General features: G+C 36.7%; 1 protein-coding gene across 11 annotated transcripts in view; it reads left to right on the top strand.

Annotated features, from left to right (window-relative positions):
• The window catches only part of MPP7 (membrane palmitoylated protein 7), a 156,179-nt gene that overhangs the window by 115,413 nt on the left and 20,239 nt on the right, over positions 1 to 20,527 (top strand). For 7 of the 11 annotated variants that reach the window (XM_030009135.2, XM_030009136.2, XM_030009137.2 and 4 more), the window contains 8 exons: positions 1,541 to 1,622; positions 2,561 to 2,646; positions 4,454 to 4,528; positions 5,144 to 5,340; positions 5,866 to 5,930; positions 14,856 to 14,876; positions 14,977 to 14,988; positions 16,071 to 16,112. In XM_030009135.2, coding sequence (XP_029864995.1) covers positions 1,541 to 1,622; positions 2,561 to 2,646; positions 4,454 to 4,528; positions 5,144 to 5,340; positions 5,866 to 5,930; positions 14,856 to 14,876; positions 14,977 to 14,988; positions 16,071 to 16,112 — 580 coding nt within the window. The remainder of the gene's footprint in view (positions 1 to 1,540; positions 1,623 to 2,560; positions 2,647 to 4,453; positions 4,529 to 5,143; positions 5,341 to 5,865; positions 5,931 to 14,855; positions 14,877 to 14,976; positions 14,989 to 16,070; positions 16,113 to 20,527) is intronic. The other 4 variants (XM_030009141.2, XM_030009144.1, XM_030009142.2 and 1 more) reach the window with 4 other exon arrangements.

Genomic DNA, 20,527 nt, shown 5'->3' with positions numbered 1-20,527 from the left:
AAATTAATCTCCCATTTTTGTCCTGTGCTGTGTTGCCATCTTAGAGGCAGAGGGAAAGGGAAAGAAGTTTATTTACAGTCAGTAAAATTTTTAACTGTAGTAAAATGTCACCGCCATTATTTACTTGTACTTATGTCAGCTTCACATTCGTGAAACACTTAAAAATTGAAGTCATGATAAACATGATATTCATGTTTAATCTAAACAAATATAGAAAGGTAGCTGTAAAAGCAATTTAATTATTCAAGGAACTTTATAAAGTACTTCTGTACCTTGCTTCAAGCACAACACTTCTCTGATGGAAGGAAATTCTAACCTGTGATGGCAGAGTGTATGTAGCACTGTCTTGTACTTAGAGGTGAAGTAATACTGTTCATTCACTAATCACAAATACAGAAATTTTCAGAAAATTGACTTACCTGCCAGAGTCCTAAACATCTCTGTCGATTAACAAAGTTAGAGCTATTGCAGGTAACTAATGACATTAACATGGCCAAGTAATCCCGTGCAGCTAAAAAGCTGTTGGCCAGGAGGTGCTTTTTTTCGTGTTGTTTTTTAAAAATACTGGATCACATAACCTTTTTGGAGGTGATTATACAGTACAACTTATCTAGCTAAAATCCCCCTCATTATTCCGTGGATTCTGTCTTCCCGAGCAGGCCCAGCATTTCCCCCCTCACTCCTTCCCGTCTGCCAAAAGGACTGGCACCGCAGCTTGGCAGCAGCTCTGTGCCTCCAGGTCCCTTCCCTTCTCGCTTGTCACTGCTGCTGTCTGCTGCTTCCCCGTCGCCCTGTGCCTCTTTTCAGAGCACCCTCGCAGTTCTTGTTACAAAGGCATTTTTCTCATCTAGACAGCTGTTCTCTGGAAGTTTAGCTACATGATGTCATTTTACCTAAATACCTTGCACTGTGTTTGTGTAATGTATGAAAACAGTCATGACTAACTCAGGAAATGTTCCCCTCCTCTGCATTTCTGTCCCGCAGGTATTGCAGGTGAGCCCCAATGTGCGGGGGCATTTCTCAAAGTCATGTTTATTTATTGGTAACACTGTAAAGCAAAACGGCGATCAGTGGGTACACAGGCAGTTCTGAGCGTAAAGTGCAAAAATTATGAACACGGATAGACTTTTTGTACCCACAGTATGTAACGTGGCCTGTTCTAATGTAGGAACAACAATTTATCAACTTTCAGCAGTAGTTTAGTACAGTTTTAGCAGCAGACTCAAGTAAGGTATGCTGGAGTTAATGTTAAGTTGGAAAGTAACCTTTTTCTGTCATTGGTCCTTTTTTAAAAGCTGTGTACGTACAGAATGCGTGAGTTACTTCTGAATGGAAAAGAAGTCCCATTTTAAGAGGATGGTAATAGAGCAACATATTTTGTATATTCTTTTCATGAGCAAGTATAATTTCTGGCTTATTCATATATTGATAAGATGTCAACTTTTTGCAGTTTTACATAGCAAATGGTTTTTAATGTAGTGAATTAAAATTATGGTGAGATTAACCAAATAACTTCTTTTTTTCTTTTTTTTTACCCAAGGGAGCTACTATTAAAAGAGATGAACATACTGGTGCAATTGTGGTGGCCAGGATAATGCGTGGAGGAGCTGCAGATAGAAGTGGTAAGGTGTTGCTGCTTGGCACTAGCCGTTGAAGTTCTAGAACTTGGAACAAGATGAAATAAAATGGCATATTGTGTAGAAATTAAATACGTCACTATCACAAACAAAAATATTTGGGGTCTGGACAGTTTTCCAAAGTGATATTTCAATACTGGTGAAAGTATTCGTGCTGAGTTTTTTCCCCAATTCAGTTGCAACCAGGTACCCTTGAGTTAGCAGATACAGGGGGTTTTTTAGATATATCATGGTTTGTTTCCAGTTGAAGGCATCCCCTTAGAAATGATGGGATATGCCAAGATTACAACCTGCTGATGGAGAAACTCAGGATGGTTGCATTGTTTTATATTAGGACATCCATTTGGAGTTTCAGCTGGTAATTCTCAAAATACCAGCACATCCTTGACTGCCATTGTTTAGTTTGCGATGCTCAAAGTCTGCAAGAACTCGAGCAAGAGGTCCTGCATTATACTCTAAAGTGCCTCTTTTCACTGAAGAGAATCTAGGACAGCTGTGTTTCACACTTAGGTGGGGTAACAGAGTAAATCTAGGTACATATATTGTTAAATTAGCAAGCATTTGTGCCCCAAATTAGCACTCACAGCCTAAGTGATCTTTGCAGTACTTGCAGCTGTGTAGCAGTAAGAAAGTAGTAGGAGTAGAAAAAGAATTGGCACAAACATTTTTTCAAACATCTGCATAAAAGTCTGGAAAAGTCATAGAGAAATGGTACTAATTTTCAGGAGGAAGGAAGGGAGCTGAGTAAACCAACCATCTCAAAACTTATCTGTGAAGACAGTAGGTGTTGTTTGGTTCACCATATATTCCTGCTTTTAAGTTAGAGCTTAAAGTGGATGAACGAGGGAGAAAAAAGCTGAAAGTTAGTGGCATTTTTTGTGTAACACATAGCTACAGTTTAACAACTCCTCTGTCTTCTGTAGGTCTTATTCATGTTGGTGATGAACTGAGGGAAGTCAACGGGATTCCTGTAGATGATAAAAAACCTGAAGAAATAATACACATTTTGGTAAATACCAAACATTTTAAAATTAATTTAGGGAGTCAAGAAAAAGTAATTAGACTTATGATTTCTGGTGTATTTCTTAGAAAAAAGTATGTTCTACAATAATGCCTTTTCTTTCAGTGCCATCATTTACAAACCTCTACTTCTTTTCTCTTAAAGAATGATTTTCCATGCATTACATATATATGCAATTATAGATTACTTGTAAAGAGTTAAATGACAGTAATATGGCTATAAATAATGTTGCAGATCTCAATGTATAATCTACAGTGTTTGAGGCACACCATGATCTGTCGAATTCAAACTATTTTAAATGTATTCATTAATAACGCACTAACCCCATGTGAAAATTAATTCATAATACATGTACTTGATAGCTTGTATAACTGCTATATTAAGATTATATTTTATATGGACTTGCAGTATATAGCCATATATATGATTATGTTTGCACTCCTCTGAACTACACAATCTCTAAAGCCAGCCTAATTACTTATTTATGCACCACTATCACAAATTTACTTAATTTAGAGTTTTTCAGAAATATTTAATATTTTTACAGCAAAGAAACTGATGAGGGTCATGACAGCTCTTTATATTCATGTTGTAGGCATTTCTATATACATACATACCTTGCTGTCCTGCTGAATTGAGCAGCTGTCTCACAGTTTTGGTTCAATAACCAAGATGATTCATTTCAAGTGTTAGCCCGCTGATACTCATACTTGCTTTATGGTTTTGTGTTCCCTACAGAAACATATTTTCCTGCAAAAATTAATATTTAAAAATCTCTAGAAACACAATAGTGCTAGAAAAGGTGTGAACAATTTCCCCATTTACCTCCTTGAGGAACAATATAAACATCAAAAGCTAGTTAGAGCTTGTTTCAAAAGTAACAGAATTATTGATTCCAGTCCTAGGGCTGGTGAAATAAGAACTTGGCTGCTGCTTGTCAAACAGTGAGCTCTTGGATCGCAGACATGCCGGCAAAAGTATGTCTCGCTTGGTAGTGGACAGGCCTGTTTCCATTTTGCTTAAATCGTTGGCTCTCTGTTGCACTCTGCTAGTTTTATGAAACTTGTCGGCTGCATGCAATAGTAGCAGAGGCTCCAGCTGATTAGCACTTCCTTCAATAGCAAAATGTCACTGAGGCAGTGGGAATATATTGTGGTTAATAAGTAAAATACAGCCAGACACACTTTACGTGGGATATAGGGAAAGATGAATGGATGAGGTGGTTGATGATGGCTAACTTGTTTTAAGATTTATAGTAGAGGGCTTTTTTTCCATTTAGTACACGTAGTCTATTCAAATATGTTTTTCTTTTCTAGTTTCTTAAAGTTGCCAAAAGAATAAATCCCCCCCAATAGTTTTATATGATAAATATGGCACAAGCCTGTTTGAATTTTTCTATCAGTTTTTTTTGAAAAATGAAATGTTAGTTGGATTTTCCAGGGATGTCCAAACTGTGCCAGGAGTTCAGCGGTTGCTTCTCATATGCATACATTTTAGCTGTAGCATTTGCGCCTGCTTTCAGTGCAGAAGTGGGACCTCTGAAACATACAGGTCCCAGTCCATCTCTGCCCACCAGTGAAGCAAATACCCACTTGAAACGCTCAGTTTTATTTTAATCTTTGCAATGCAAAGTTTGGTGTGGTGAAGCTGTCAAATTCCACGGATCATGCTTGGGAGAGGATAGATTCATTATATTTGAGTATTTCTACATTAATTTGAATTTCTTTTCCTTTTAAGATTTCTTTGGAATGTATAGTTTAATTCTCAGTACATTTTCTTTTCAAATGTTCACCAGGCTCAGTCTCAAGGAGCAATTACATTTAAAATTATACCTAGTGTGAAGGAAGAAATGCCAGTGAAGGAAGGCAAGGTAGGCAAGACTGTTTCAGAAGCTATTGCAGTAACTGTTATACTGAGGTTATATATTGTTTGCTTGGATGACAGAACCAAGAATGTGATTTATGCCTCTGAACTCAGTTTTTCTAATGTGACAGTGTGCAGTGCACTGTACACTTCAATACTTATGTGCTAGATTTACAAGTGGGTGTAACATGCTTCTTAAGCCCTAACTCTACAGCTGTGAAGTTGACATAGGTAATCTTCCATCTTTTGCGAGGACCTGGCTTGCTTCCAAGTACTCCTTTTCTTCCATTGTACTCTGGGTAGAAGACACTTGATAGCACCGTGGTTCAAAAGTATCTTCTCTTCAGTTCCCCATATGGCCCACTATTCATCTGCAAAGTCCTATTTGCCTTGTATGATAGAGCCTTTACTACATTGGGATTGAGGTTGCAGAAGCAATGAATTGAACATTCCCATGTGAACTTCTAATGTGAGGTGTCCATAAGCATGTTTTACAGCAGTAAATGTTTAGTGCTTTACATTATTTAGTTCAATGGTTTTGAACAGTAAAAACGAAAAAGGGAGATACCTTTGGATTACATTTAATATTTTGATTCTAAAGACAAAACACGGTTTGTTTCAGATGTTTATCAGAGCTCTCTTTGACTATGATCCTAATGAGGATAAAGCAATTCCTTGTAAAGAAGCTGGACTTGCTTTCAGAAAAGGAGATATCCTTCAGATCATGAGCCAGGATGATGCAACCTGGTGGCAGGCCAAACACGAAGGTGATGCCAATCCCAGAGCAGGCTTGATCCCTTCAAAGCATTTCCAGGAGAGGTGAGCTACTGAGAAGCATAGTTTCATTATTTTTGTAGTAAGAGAAGACACTTATTTGCCGAGTTGTTATGTTAGCATAGTTGTCGTATGTAATGCTCATAGATTACATGGGTATGATAAACCTGCATTTGCAGCAAGACAACTGAACTTGGAAACCTGTTGCTGAAATACTTTGGATTTCCTTATTTGTCTGGCTAGAATTAATAATGACAAAACCCGATAGGATAACACTGATCCAGATTGAAAGAAAAAACATATGGGAAATAGCACATCAGTATCTGTATTCACACTGATGTACTATGCAGGAATAAGAACTGCAGCAGGTTTTGGAGAGCTTACAAAAATTTGAGGCTGAGGATTTAATTTTTTTAGATTGTGACTAGATTGCATTGTTTTAAGTTAATTTCTTATAAAATCTTCTGGATATTTTGCAATAGTCTCATGATGTTAAGTGTTTATTAATCCCAAACTTGCAGTGAAAACTGAGGAGTTTGTGTCTTTCCCCTACCACCTCCCATTTTATAGGAGATTTGCACTAAGAAGACCAGAAGTGCAGATTCAGCCACTGAAAATTTCCAACAGAAAATCATGTAAGTCTGTTAACCTGGAATAGAAATCCAGATCTCTAACCTTATAAAATAGCAGTTTGTTTCAGCCCTGTGACTACAGGTTGCATTTCTCCTGGGCGCAATAGCTTCTTGATCACATTGTATCAGTAGGAAAATAAATATAAGAGCTGAAATTAAAAGCTTTAAAAGCAGCTAACAATTTTTCCCAGCCCTCTGACTTTGTTTTTGAAGCACTGAGCCCAATTAATGTTTTGATATATAAAATTTCAAAGCTTGAAGAGTGTTCTTTTCCTGTTGAAATAGTACAGAATTGGCTCAACAGTTTATATAATTTGGACTGCATCAATACAGTGAAATTTATATTGAGAGTGAGATAAAAGGTCAGATAGTCTCCCCTTCTCTCCCCCATATAGTTGGTGATTTTTTGTGTCCTATGAAGCAGGAAATTTTTAAAAGTCGGGACATTCAGTTCTTTGACAGGCTTTCACAGAACCACTTCTAACTGTTTTTTAAACAAATTCATTCTTAATAGTGTCTGCTTTCAAATACAGTAGTTGCACAATATAAGAAAAATAAGCTCTAAGAAAGTGCATACATCGAAACAAATATTTTCTTTCCACTGGAATTTACATCAACATCTGTTTTAAGTATTATTGCATATTTTACTTGACCTGTTATTTCTTTCAGTTGTACAGACTCATAACAAAGTGAGTAAAATGTAAGAAACTATCATGCTTCTGTAGGATCTAAATCTTAAATACAAACATGTTTGTGAGTTTAACTAGAAATATTCAGAAAGTGGTCTAAAATTTCCAACCATCTTTCATTCTCTAGCATTAAAACAAAAAGTATGGATACTACGGCAAACAGTGGATGCTGGCACACTAAGTGCAAAACTAAATGCTTTTAACTTTAAAACGTCACACTGAGGTTTCTATTGCAATTTTCCTAACTCCTTGCTATGGCCTTCGTGTTCTGAAGTTTGACAATTACTGTTAGTTTTCTAATAATCTGCATTTTCTATCTTTCATTCCATTTCACTATTTGATTGTGTGCCCTAATGCTATTATTAACTCTAAAGCCCTTGATTAGCTTTGTAATTACAATAACAGACTATATGATTGCACTATAGCTTTTCTAATTTACATAGATCTTAGAAACAAAGAAGAGCTCCTCTAGCTTGTAGTAAATCTGTTGTTTTTCTAGGTTCTAGGTCAAGTTGCTCTGCCCCAGTTTTGGAAAAGTGTCTGATCCCAGGGTATAGCTATTTCTCTCTGTCCACTGTTCTTGAATCTGGATAATACCCTCAACAAGAGCCTTCAATTAAGGTGGCACTGGTGCTTTTGAAGAGGTAAATCAGCTGCTGCAGCAACACTGCATGATTCCTTTTGTAATGGACTGCATCTTTTTAGTGACCTTCAAGTGAAAGGTTTTACAAGATGCATGTCACCCTTCCAAACAGGCAGCCTGAACTCGACTGGGAATTGCCAAAATTACAACCCAAAGAAGACCCACAGTACGATGTCTACTATTGTTGTCTCTGCTGTTTCCACTGAATTGGCCTTAACTAGCTGTTGCGGTTTAAACCGGGGAAGCTTCTAGCAGCTTCTCACACGGGCCACCCCTGCAGCCCCCTCCCCCACTACCAAAACCCCACCACACAAACCCAAAACACTAGCTTAAACAAGGCAGAAGAGTTCCTCTCTTCCTCCCCTTTCCTTTAAAACATGACAGAGCCTTAGGGTCAAGCAATATGCCTATTATCGTTCTCTTTTAGACTTTCTTTAAACAAAGCAAGGTCCAGCTAAATGCCATCCAGAAGGCAGTGGTGCCTCTTGAAGGAGGAAAGACTGCGGAGTAATGTAGGTTTGTCATTTTCCTTCTTCCTTATTTCTTAAGACAATCTGCTGCCAGATTTCCATGGGAAGAGGGGAAGCGCTGTTCTGAGTTGAGGTCCATCCCTTCATTCAAAGACTAAACATGTTTTTAGTGCTGGGAGGGAATTCAGATCCTTCATAGAGGAGGCATTTTAAGGACCAAGATTCAGGTATAGAAAAAATGTTATGACTAGGATGTTGCTTGAGTTGCTCTCAGGAAAACCTTCTACTTGCATGGCTTTTCAAGAAGATTCCACGTAAGCTGGGAAACTCTGCGCCCTTGTGATCTTTCTACGGTTAGGCAGCTTTTTCACGTTACCAAGCAGGGCAGTGAAGCTGTGAGATGTGGAGGCTGTGTCTGTAGTTGTGCACAGCAATTGCCTTGCCAAAACTGGGAGATGCTGGAAATCATGCATTGCTCAGCTGAACAAACAGCATACTGGCAGTATCAGAAGCATGTAAGGAAAGTGACATAGAGAACAGAAAATTGGAAAGGACTGCTGGGTCTGATTTTTTTAGCCCTTTTCTGTATTGTGCGGTATGGCCCACTGATTATTGTCCTCTGAAGTTTTATTTAGCAAGTTCCCAAGTAAGGAGGTGGGAAATTGGTAATGCTTGATTTCATCTGATCCTTTTTTTAATCCTGTAGTACAGGCCTTCAGCTCGATATAGGATTCTCCAGTGCTGGGAAGCATAATTGTGTGGGGAGACTGATGTTCTGTAGATCTTCCTGAACTAGCTGTATATTGAGAGGTTGCTTGCTATTGCAGTTGATCCTGTCCAATCGTATGACCTGAATTTCCTTAGCAGTTTGGAGGGAAAGGGCAATTTGCCAGCTGATATTCTTAGAGATTCCCAAAGACAAAAACCTGTTGACTTCAACAGGGCTGCTAATAAAAGTCCCTTTCCTGACAGGACTGGGAGTTGCACTAGGAAGCTTTCTTGAGACATGCTAAGTAGCACTGGAAGTTGGCCTGCTCTGTTCAGTCAACTCATTCCACAGATCCCATGTTTTGTAACGAGGAGGAAACCTGGGTACATACCTTTGTTTTTAATAGGGAGAATCAAGGAGAAATATTCTATTTTCTTGGATCCCCAGAAAATGTAATTCAGCTCTGGTTTCTTAGGTGGACTTCCAGGGTGGTCATGTCCTCTACTTGAAAATTAATCTAAAAATTAGTCAAAATCGTGTAACATATGAGAAGTATCCTACAATTTATTTTTCTCCTCTCTTCTCAAGCCAGTTCTGGAACTGGGAAGGACTGTTGTATTTGTCTAGAAAAAGAGCTGTCTGAAACATAGTCAATAACTGTATTTACAGTAACATACATTAACATCCTTCAGGATTTGCTTTGATAATTAAGTATGTTTCAAAACCTGCAAGGAGCTCAACTGGATTACTTTTGGGAAGCCTTCTTTCTATTTCCTATTTTGAAATTTGTACTTTTTTCAGCATAGCAATGCATGTTGTGTAAAGTTAATCTGTACACATATTTGTGTATCATAAATTTGGAAGCAAAATAAGAGTGGGCTTTTTTGGTGATGCTTGTATGTATACACATATCAAGGAAAGAGAGTAGAGGATACTTTCCACAGAAGTTTTTTCAGTGCAAATAATTTTTGCTGAAAAATCAGATACCTAACCTAGTTCTAAATTATTAAAAGGATCAGTTTATAATGGAAATGCCAATTCTTAGTTTCACTTTAATAGCCAAGTCAACTTTTTCATTGTGCCTATGTGTAAAGTGAATATAAGTAAATACTTCAGTTTTGTGGAAGATACATACACACACCTCTCCCAGCATTTAGCCGTTTTCTTGAATGACAAAACAGAATCATTATTACATTGCACCAGTCAAAATGAAAAAGCTTTAACATGTCATGTGTGCACTGGAGGAGGGGGCAAAACAGTGTACGGTCCATATTGAAAGGTAAGTGAAATCACACTTTTTCATTTGCAAATGGAGAAGGCCCACAGTTTGGTATCTGGGAGTAAGGTCAAAGGAAACTGGTAATATAGGTGGAACCTACACTGACAAGAGCTGGTTTTACATTGAGAGGAAGATGCAGGACAAGTGAGAATAAATAAAGGGAAAAGCAGGGAAGTGAAATTTCATATTGAGGAATGAAGAAAAGGAGAAAGTATTGCAACAAGGCAGCAGGGCAATGGAAGAATAGATGGACAAAAGCTGCCCATAAACCCTGTTAGGCAAAATCCCACAGGGGATGGGCTTTAAAATGGTTAGATTAACGCAATTAACGGTATTATGCAAGAGCATTACTATAGTCACTATTTGCACTATAGTTCGGTTGTTTCTTGATTCCATTTAAATGAAACACTAACGTATTTGTTTTGTTAAAGTTTTTGAAACAGTGAATGCAAAAATTACTAATAGGAACTCTGACCTGTTTTGTTATTATTGGTAGAAAACTTCAACAAGTTCAACATTAGTATTTGCGAAGTCTTAAAAGCGTGAGGTAAATGGCAGTTAGATGTGCTGACCTGCTGCTGAGATTGATAGTGTTACTTCCCAGGCTCTGGGTTAGTGCAAATGATGGAGGGATAACACACCTCTCAAGCATTTTCAGCATTTTTCTCAATACTTAACAGCAGTGACTTTTCAGCAAAAAGCAGTGTTGTGCATTAATACTATGGGAAAATTATAGTGGGGGAAAAAAAGGTAAGAAAAAGCAGCATGGAAAAGAAAATAGGAAAATGGAATGAAAGTAAAGGAACAGACGTGCACAAGATTGTGTGAGTAAGACTAACCTTCTGCGTGGTGGGATGGTGAACGTGCAGTATGGCTGACGGGGGGTGTGAGGGAGCTCTGTGGGATGCAGAGGGAGGTACAGTAGAGGTGTGTCTGGCTGCATGCAATCAGCTTTGGTATGTCTGAGCTTCTGAGCCACCGCTGAATGCCCGCTCTGCAAAACCTGCTCACCTGGTATTCCTCAATAATACTTAACACCATTCCTGGCTTTAAGAGGTCAGCTTAGCTTGGGCACAACTTTGTATCCAGATGTGGCTCTGTGAGTTCTCCTATCGTTGCATCCTGGCTAATTGGGAGTGACATGAGACTCAGTACAGGGATGAATTCATTTGTTTAATAGCTCCTTGTCTGTTAACTTGAATACAAAGGCTACTCATGCTCTGACTATAATAGTCATTGCCAACAAACATGGCAATTCTTGCATTTGTAGCTTACTTCAATTTGTAGACAAACCAGTGATCACCTGGGTTTTTGAGGGAAAAAAAAGTAAATTTCTTTGAATAACAACCAAATAACTTACTGTTCTGCAGTTTTCTAAACTGCAATAATCGGCCAAGACATTATATTCCTTCAGCATAATTTTGCTTTCACAGTGGTTATTGTGTTTATTCTTGTTATATATGTGTTGTCTCTGGTATGAAAATTGCTGGTAACTTTATATATACTAGTGTAGCCTGTAACTTTTGTTAACTTGTGCAGTGCATGCATATGTGTATACCCATACCCTGAGTGTATAGTTATATATAAATATGTATACGTATGTAGCATATACAACAGAGCTGTTCAGAGATGTCTTTTCCATGAAAATACATTTGTTCTGTGTATTTAATGGTAAATGTAAATACTTACTGTGGCAAAGCCATCATCATATAGTTTTTCTAGGGCTTAAAACCCATTTTACTTTCAATTTTGATTTACCATATGTGATTGGCATTGTATCAGCAAGAGGAAATATTTAACTGCAGCCAAATGGTGTTCATTCAAACAAGATGTAACCCAGTTTATCCATAGATGAGTGTCTTGTGAATTGAAGATCATGTTCTGCCAACAAAAGAATTTAAACAGGCTAAAAGAATGAATGCTTTGTACCACTTGTATTTGAAGACCAAAAATTTAGGATAAATGTATAGTAGGACTCTTTTGCTTGTTATAATTGCCACACAATCTTAACTCTGCCTTTCTTCTCAGTATTTTTCTGTGTTCGTATTTGAAACTTGATTGCCCACCTGCAGGTAGTTACGAGTAAAAACAAAAAATAAACCAGACCTATAAAGTTAAATTAGCACATTAGCATCTTTGTTCAGAAGTCTCCTGTCCTTACAAATATTAACTTCCTGCTACCACAGAGAAATTAAGGAAACCTGAAGCTGGATGACATTTGAGTCAAGGTCATGTGAGACAGAAGTGGAAATGGATCTCATAAACTCTTGCTCTGTCCTTCACCGCAAGACTATCCTTCTTCATTTTCCAAATTATCTTGGTAGAGATACTGTTATCTGATGACGTTTGAGAGGATTAAATTAGATCACCTTGAATTTCCTATAGCATGAACGTATATGTATCGTTCAATCTACAAAACTCCATAGGATAAAAACCTGCAAAACAGTATAGATGTCGATTGCTATGTGGGACTGTTCACTACAAAAATCAGGAGTGTTTAATATATTCACTGTAATGCAGATTGTTGTATGTCACAATTTCTTGCTTACTAGAGTGAAATAGAATTTAAGGGATAATGTAACTTGCTTGTGATAAGAAACTAGAACAGAGCTGCTGGATCTAATTTTAGACTGAGAAACATTTAAGTAAGATTCTTTGATGGAAATATTGTTGAAAGAAAGTCAGCAAAAGCTAAAATTTTTAATCTGGTGCTGGACTGTTCCAAAGAGTTGAGGAAATTCCTGGGGTGGCACTGTTTTTGAACTTGATAAGTAATATAATTTAGTTGAGGCCCCCAAAACCAAATATTAATATATTTCAGTTAAAATACATACAGAAATAAAGTGTATGTGATACTGGTTTGAGTTGTTATAGTTTAGGATATTGGCTACGCTGAAGTCTTTCTAAAATGAATAAAACCAGCTACTTCCTAAGCTTCCATTGTGCTTGTGTTTCCTATTTCTTTTTTTCCCATTTTTGTCTTGGTACTGCTTTGTTGTTGTTTCATAAGCCTGTTCCATGACTATTTTCTTTGTAACTTCCTCTCCCTTCTTACCACACTACATTTAATTGATCGTATTTCTTCTCAGTGTTTTATTTGCTCCATGTTGCCTTATGGTTTTTCTTTTCATTTTGTCACTGCTTTTATTTTCCTACTTCCCATCAGATTTCCTCATCTTTAGTCTCTGTCCTCTTTTAGTCTCTTATTTGTTCCTTCCAGATAAACACCTCTATTTTCTTTCTCACCTCACTTCAATTTAGTGAAACTGTATTAGCCTGAGATCTACCCCAATTTTCCATGTCTCTAAACTTTGGAACTTTAGGCATGTATCTGCTATATCTGCTGCATGTGTACAACTGCTTCAAACACACAGAGCTGTATTAGTGGTGGATCACAATACAGTTTCCTGGCAAATACCCTCTGGCTTTACGATGGACAGGCAGTAGCCCTGGTAAAATTCCTGGTAAAGTTCAAATTGGGAGCTACAAGTTGATGACACTTTTGTAGCTGCATTAAGCTACGAAGACCCACTGGTATACCTGTGTGTACATACAGACCTCTTTTTCTCCAAGTCTTCCATGTTCATAAATGAGGACTTGTCTGTTTCCAATGATAAAATGCCAAAGAGAATACTTTAAAATGCACAGTCGCTACTTAAGTCAAATAACTTTGCTGAATTCAGGAGACTTATTAGATGTGTTGATGTGAACTGGTTTTGAGCATGAGTGACATTGCAGCCAATTGAAAGTCATGGAAATATAGAAAAACTTGTCATACGTATCAGGCAGTGTAAGAGGTCTCTCAGCACAAAGAAGGAGAAAGAAATAGTACCTGGAAGCCAGCCTGCCATCCTACGTCCAGCTTTAGGGCATTTGTCACTTCAAGAACTGGGAGCTCTTAAGGTCAGGAGAGGAAAAAAGGATCCAACACTTTCACTCTCAACTCACAAAACTGTCGGCACTCTTTTAAGGCACCAAATGTGGTCAACCAAGCAGTGCTCACCTTAGAGGACTTTCCAGCCTACTAAAACTGTATGGTCACCTCGAGTGTAGAAATAAACTTTAAATAGGATTCAGAGAAGTCTTCCAAATTAATATTTTAAAACATAAGTCCTCACGAAAAAAGGTACCCAGAAACGATTCTGCAAAACAGTATTGTTCCCCTGCCAGAAAAGACTCTTGTATCCATTTCACGATGAGAAATGGGAAAAGCTCTTCTGTGTAGTCAGATAGACAGGAGAGTTTTGACTTAGCCTTTGTTTGATACATCAGTTACGTCTGAAAGATTGTAAAATATCTCTTGAATAATTTCTTCACATTCCGAGGTACTACATGCTTCATGGAAACTCTTTGAAATATTTATATTTTAGGCATATATATCCAGATTCCAAAGGAAATTTGAAGGGGATGTAGATTGTAAAATCTCTGCATAAATCTAGACCTTAGTATATAATATCTTTGTGAACAAAAATTCATTGTATTTATCTTGCTTTTCTGTAAAAGCCCAAAGATGATTGCAAAAATGTATGTTTTCCACTATCAAGGAGGCAGAAATTTATTGACTTACTATAGGTAAGCAGAAAGTCTTAAGTACATCTATTATATTAGGATAGTGTCAGAGAAAAAAAGACGAGAGTATATAAATTCTTTCAGCATTCTTTCAGCTACAACTATAGACATTAAAAAAAAAAAATACAAAAAACCCCCTCCAAAACCCAACTCCAAGGGCAGTAGCGCCAGCAGCTGTTACTGTAAGTGCAGAAAAATACTGAGATCATGTTCATGGTAGTGATTCTTAGAAATTGTAGGTTAAGACTGATTAAAAGGAATTAACAAACTTTGCATTTAATACCAAAGAGATCTTCCATGACAACTGGGTAAGGTCATTGCTACCAAATAAATAGTGGAAGTATCTCATATAGGAAATTTAAAGTGTACTTAATATTTCAGTGTCTTCGTAGGTTCTTTTCTAACTGAGTGTAGTTAAACATGTAAGTTAAACTCACTGCCAGTATGTTGGTATATGCCTCAATATAATAGGTGCTATCAAGAGGATTTTAGAGTAGCTTACATAGCTAAATTTTTTCCTATTTATGAAGTATTAAACAATAATACTTTGTTTTTCTGGCTGTTCTAAGATGAGGAAGCGGTTGAGTGTGGTAGGTGCATTTTTCTTCTTCAATTTAACTTTTCTGTCTTAAGTTATGTTTTCACTCCATTTAATGATTTCCTTTCCTATTTTTCCTTTGTGCTTCTCAGAGGAAATTGAAGGTACATGTACAAAAGTTTCCCTGCATAGCCCAATAATTTTATTTAGAGAACATGTGTTTAGAATTAAATTGAATATAGTCCAACGTTTCTAAGAGATGTTATACATATAATGCTTTTATATTGCCACCAAATACATTGAATCATCTTTTAAAGTAGATAAAAATACCAGAATATTCCTAGTTGCTTCATGTAAAGATCAGTAATTTGAACTATTGTTTTAAACTGCTTTCTCTCTCTTGAACTTCTGGAAGATATGTATAAAAAAGTAGTATCATAAAATAATATTAGCAAAACTTGGGTGGGCTGGGATGGAAAGAGGTGGTTCCGACTTAATTACATGGCCATGAGAGGTCTTGCATTTCTAATTAATACCGATGAAGTATTTCTCTGAGATGGTAGAAAGTTCATCCATGTAGTATCATCTTTACTGTTTTCCCTCTGAGTGTAGCTGGTTATTGTTATGCTTGCAGCATATGTTAAAGTAATAGCAGCTGATCTCTCGTATTTTTTTTTTTTTTAACTTGAGGCCTTTGTTTATAAAGGCATTAGAAATTGTAGCTCATATTTTTGATCAAAGGGCCTCTGGCATGTAAAAATATACATTATAGCTATTTTATATCAAATGAGAGGATGTGTTTTTGATCAAAAACCTTTCTGTCTAATCCAGTGAGCCAAAACTTAAAGCTAAACTCTGATAATGTATAATTTACGAAAAAAGCTTGATTTACATCAAATACGTTTTGCTTTCTTTTAAGTGGCATCGTATTTTCTATTAACTGATAAAGTGTGAATAATAGTGTTAGAATTCTTTATAGAATGTTTGCTGTCATTCACAATTTTTGCTTGAAAAGGTAAAAAGATCAGTGTGCATGCTGCAAAATTCCAGAATATCTCCAGCTAAAATATAAAACAATAAATGTTGTTTTATGTTTTTAAGAAAATGGCTTATTGAAAGCTTTTTAATGCTATGCTTTATACAGTTGTCATTTTTTAAGTAATTTCTTCTGTATTTTTTGCTGGGCTTCTAACTGTTCTGCTTTATTTCTTGGCTCTTATTCTGTATGCTTTTACCCTTCGTCCAGAAGATGCTGAATGTGCTGGTCACAACAGTGGATCCTATCTAGGTGAGCAATTGGTTACAAAAGACAATTTCTTCCTTTCTTTCAGCTTCTTTTCCCGGGAACTACTGTGTCCACTTTGCTTTTGGGGGTAATCTGCATACAAATGTCCTTACTCTGCATGAGAAAAGCATGAATATTAAGGTTTTAAAAATGGCTCATTGGATTTGACATAAAGGGTTTATGTAGTGTATGCCTTTATCTGGTTAAACATAAGCTACTAAAATACTGGTTTGATTTTTAAGTCAAAATAAAAAATATATATAAATTTGGGAAAAATACCGACTTTTAAGGTACATTAAGTAAGCAATGTGTTTAATGAAACAAAAAGGTTACTGTAACATGAAAAGTTTGAGTAAGTCTTCAAAGACACACTTTCAAGGTTTTATCCAAGTTTTGCTTACACTTTCTTTCTTTGTACATGTCTATCTAACAACTTTGGGAGGATTCAGTGAGAGTGCAGAGCAAATTTGCAGGCACTGGTTCTTTTTCCACATTACAAAATCAAATAAGTCATAGTAACTCAATAGCTTAAATTTAGCTTTAAAGCTAGTCTGAGCTCAATGTATCATTGCGGGGAGGGGGGGAAAGGAGGGGAAGGAGTCCTTTGGCTTCAGCTTCAAGATTCCAAATTTCAAACAAAAGTAACATTTAAAAAAGGTGAATGTTCCATGATATGTTTCAACTTTTTAATTTGTGCCATTTTAAAGGCTATGTAAAAATATTTTAGTTGAAACTGTCCAGAATTCCTGCCAGCTGAAGGCTGGCTGGAGTGGATTTTGTGGCAACCAGCCCTTTTCCCAAGGCTTTCATCCTTCTACTACAAGAGGAATGGGAAGAAACTTGTCAAAGTGCTTTAGTACATCCAAGCCACTGGGCTCACTGAAACACCCCTAGACCAGTACTGTAAATTAGAGTTGGTTTTCATATTGCACTATACTGTTTTTAAATGTGGTGTATAAACTACATCAGGAACAGACAACTATATAATTGAAAGAACTTTGACCTCTTTCCAAAAACTTAGTGTGGTATAATTTCATCACGTATTTGTGGAACTAGTGGTCATCTAATCATGCTGAAAATAAACTTCTTACCTTTGTTAATCAACTAAATTAATGTTGAATTGTAATTGTATTGAGAGAATGAAGTATGCTTGGAAAATGATACTTTGGATGCGATTCCAGATGAACTGCATTTTCCTTATCAAATCATCTCTTTGAAACAGAAGAGGCATTCCCCCTCCATCTTCTCTTTTTGTCTGCAAATGCAGATTGCATGAATTCTCAAGATGAGACTGTCATGTTTTGCAATCAGATCTTAGTGGGCTGCTGCTTTATTTGAGAATGAAGGTGGCAAATTAGAATCCATCTTTTCTTGGTGCTGTAGCCCTTTCAGTGAAACATTTTGGTCTACAGTTACCAAAATGCTCTGTCATCTAGGAAGGAGATGTTTTGAGGAAGAAGCTACTGTTGTCCCGGATGCAAAGAACAAAAAAATCAAGATGGGGTGTAGTTTACTTAGGCAAAACTTTACAAAAATTATTGGACAACTACTGTACAGCTCAGGCAATGGTTTTTCTCTTGAGAGCTTCCACATGGTGGAGTGCTGCCATCAGTCCAGAGATGGTACCTTCAGCCTTCACATGCTGGCTCTGTGCTGTTGGAAGTGAGGTGCCGGAGAGGAGAGCCAGAACGACAGGGAGAAAAAGACTTGTTTAAGGTTAGGACCAGTTTGGGGGCAAGGATACAAGTATATTCACTGGTTGTGAATAGTTAGCTATTTGGTTTAGAAATGAGAGGTTCCTTGGAGCTCTTCACTAAGAATCTTTCATTAAAAATTATCCTATCTTAAGATCAAGCAGGTAGGCTTTTGAAAGTTGATGTTATCATTCTTTTGCATATGGTAACAGGACACAGTGATTTGTTATTCAGACTGTCTCCTGCACTCCAGTGTCTCCTTATTTCACAAGCCATTAGGAGCCCTATCCTAGACACATTTAGGGTTGCTTTTCTCCTAAATTATTTTTCAGTTGTATTTTCTCAAGAAACAAACTGCTGTGGAATAACTTCCTGGGCTGGACAAATGCCACTGTGTAAAGTGTAATAATTTGAACAAAACTTGCTGACCAGCTGCAGGGAGGACACAAAACTCTTACGTATGTGCTGTGCAAGGTATAAAACTCGGATAGTCTATAAGGTAAAGGAGTCCTGGACAAAGACACTTTATAAACCCTCTGTTAGGTACATGGGAGCCAATACCATATCTAACTGCTGCAGTCCACCTTCCTACTTAGGAGGGCCTCTTTCTTTCCCACTGGTCTGAGTATATATTCCTTCAATCCCAAGGGTAGTGAAGGCCTTCAAAGATATTTTTTCCCGTGCCTGTTGCTTTTTGGGAGAGCGGGAAAACAAATATGTCTCTTTTTTGAAAGCAGCTTATTCTGAATGTCCACCTGTGTTTTGCAGTACTCTTTTTTGAAGTGAATCCTGAACATCTCAATTTTTCTGAATGTGCATGTTCTTGAAATATGATAGATATTTATGGCACTCCTTGATTACTAAGTAACTGTCGTGGTTTAACCCCAGCTGGTAACTAAGCACCATGCAGCCGCTCACTCACTCACTCCCCCCCACCCAGTGGGGTGGGGAGAGAATCGGAAAAAAAAAGTAAAACTCGTGGGTTGAGATAAGAACAGTTTAATAGAACAGAAAGGAAGAAACTATAATGATAATAATAACATAATAGAATTAATTAACATATAATAACATAAACAGTTTTCAAAGTATGGATACACCGATTACTTCCTAAAACCAAAATGACGTAAGTAATGTTTCATGCTGCTTTTGATAATATGTAATCAAATCAAATGAACTACAACAATTCTAATATCAATTAATGAATTTTCAGTTGATTTTATGGCTTGTTATGGGTTTAGGGCTCTGTATTTGTTGGCATTTCAATCTGTGAACCAGGACATTCTGTGAATATCTGACCCTCTCTGAAAGGATGTGTACATTAGACACACATGAGGTGGTCATGAAGAGGAACAGAAGAGGCAGGTTTCAAAAAGCAGAATGTCTGTACTGTTTGGGGTCAGATCTTTTATGTCCAAGGTTATGCTGCTATTAATTTGAACCCTCCCCTCTAAAGTGACTCAGATAAATTTAATGATTTTTCACCAAATTCTAATATTTAAGTCACAGTATAGTAATGTATGTTTCTGCAGTAATTTCCTGAGGAATTGCTGGGGAGAACGTTAGGAGTTTGCCTTTGCCAAGCTTAAATTCTAGTTACATTACTTGAACCTTTATGAACATACAGTAAATATAGATGAATATCATCTGTTTACTATTCTCAATTTTGTCTTAAAAATCCAGACATAATCTGAGTTTTTATTAACCCTGTCTAAATGTGCAAGCTGGGAATCAGTCCAGAAGCAAGCAGAGTAAGAAGTCTGCTCTGTGTTTGTGCAGTTCCTGTGTAACAATAGAAATACTCGGTATACGAGCCAGTATAAAAATCCCAATATTTGGGGGGAAAAAAAAATCCAGAAATATCTAGTAAAAATACCGTGTTCATACAAACCTAGATAATGAGCATGGTTCCAAACTTACTTCTGTCAGTAATATGAATGCAAAAAGTACTTGTACATGCATTTACAATTAAACAGCATTTGTTCACTCTAAATTGTGTAAGATTAGACTGAATTCAGTGAAGAATATACATAATTTAAACACATATTTAAGCACTTGTTTTAATGAATGAAAATGAACAAAAGCATGTGTAAGTGCTTTATAGCATTCTGGAGCCTTACTGGTGAATTTAAATTATAATATTTCCTGTTAGTGTAATTTCTCTGAATTTGAGAAATTAACTTTCTACTTGCATGAATATATTTGGATTGAAATTCACACAACATAGTCACAATCTTTTGTTCACTTCTTCTTTAGAATTATATAATTAAATGTAGATAAGCATAGCTTTTTACATGAGCATCCTTTTAAAATATATTAAGGGAGACAGGTTCATGCATTGCCTGTTTTCAGTTTGGATTTCTGTGTGAGGTCCAAGTGGATTTCTCTATGTAAATGTAAGGATGTTGTTCTGAGATTACCAAATATATATTGCTAGTGGTTAAAAGAATAATTGCGCTTTTTCTGCTAGGGGTTTTTTTTCATTCTTTTTCTTAGAGATGTAAGTAGTTTCTCTTGGATTGTTGTTGGGCCTTAATTAAGTTTATTAGTAGCGACTTTTGATTTTTATTTCCTGTTGAGAAGTGTTATAAGGTTTGGAGACATCTGTAGTTTGAGAACATTTGTTCTTCATATTTTCTTCCCAGCGGCTGTTCTTATTTCACCAAATCTGTTACATTCCAGCAGTAGTTTATGGGTTTGCATGTTCAGTAAGCTTCTAGTCATGTA

The sequence above is a fragment of the Aquila chrysaetos genome, chromosome 3, assembly GCF_900496995.4.
Source record: "Aquila chrysaetos chrysaetos chromosome 3, bAquChr1.4, whole genome shotgun sequence".
NCBI classification, from domain to species: domain Eukaryota; kingdom Metazoa; phylum Chordata; class Aves; order Accipitriformes; family Accipitridae; genus Aquila; species Aquila chrysaetos.
Note: the sequence above shows the minus strand (reverse complement) of the source record. Positions and strands in the feature narration are given on the sequence as shown.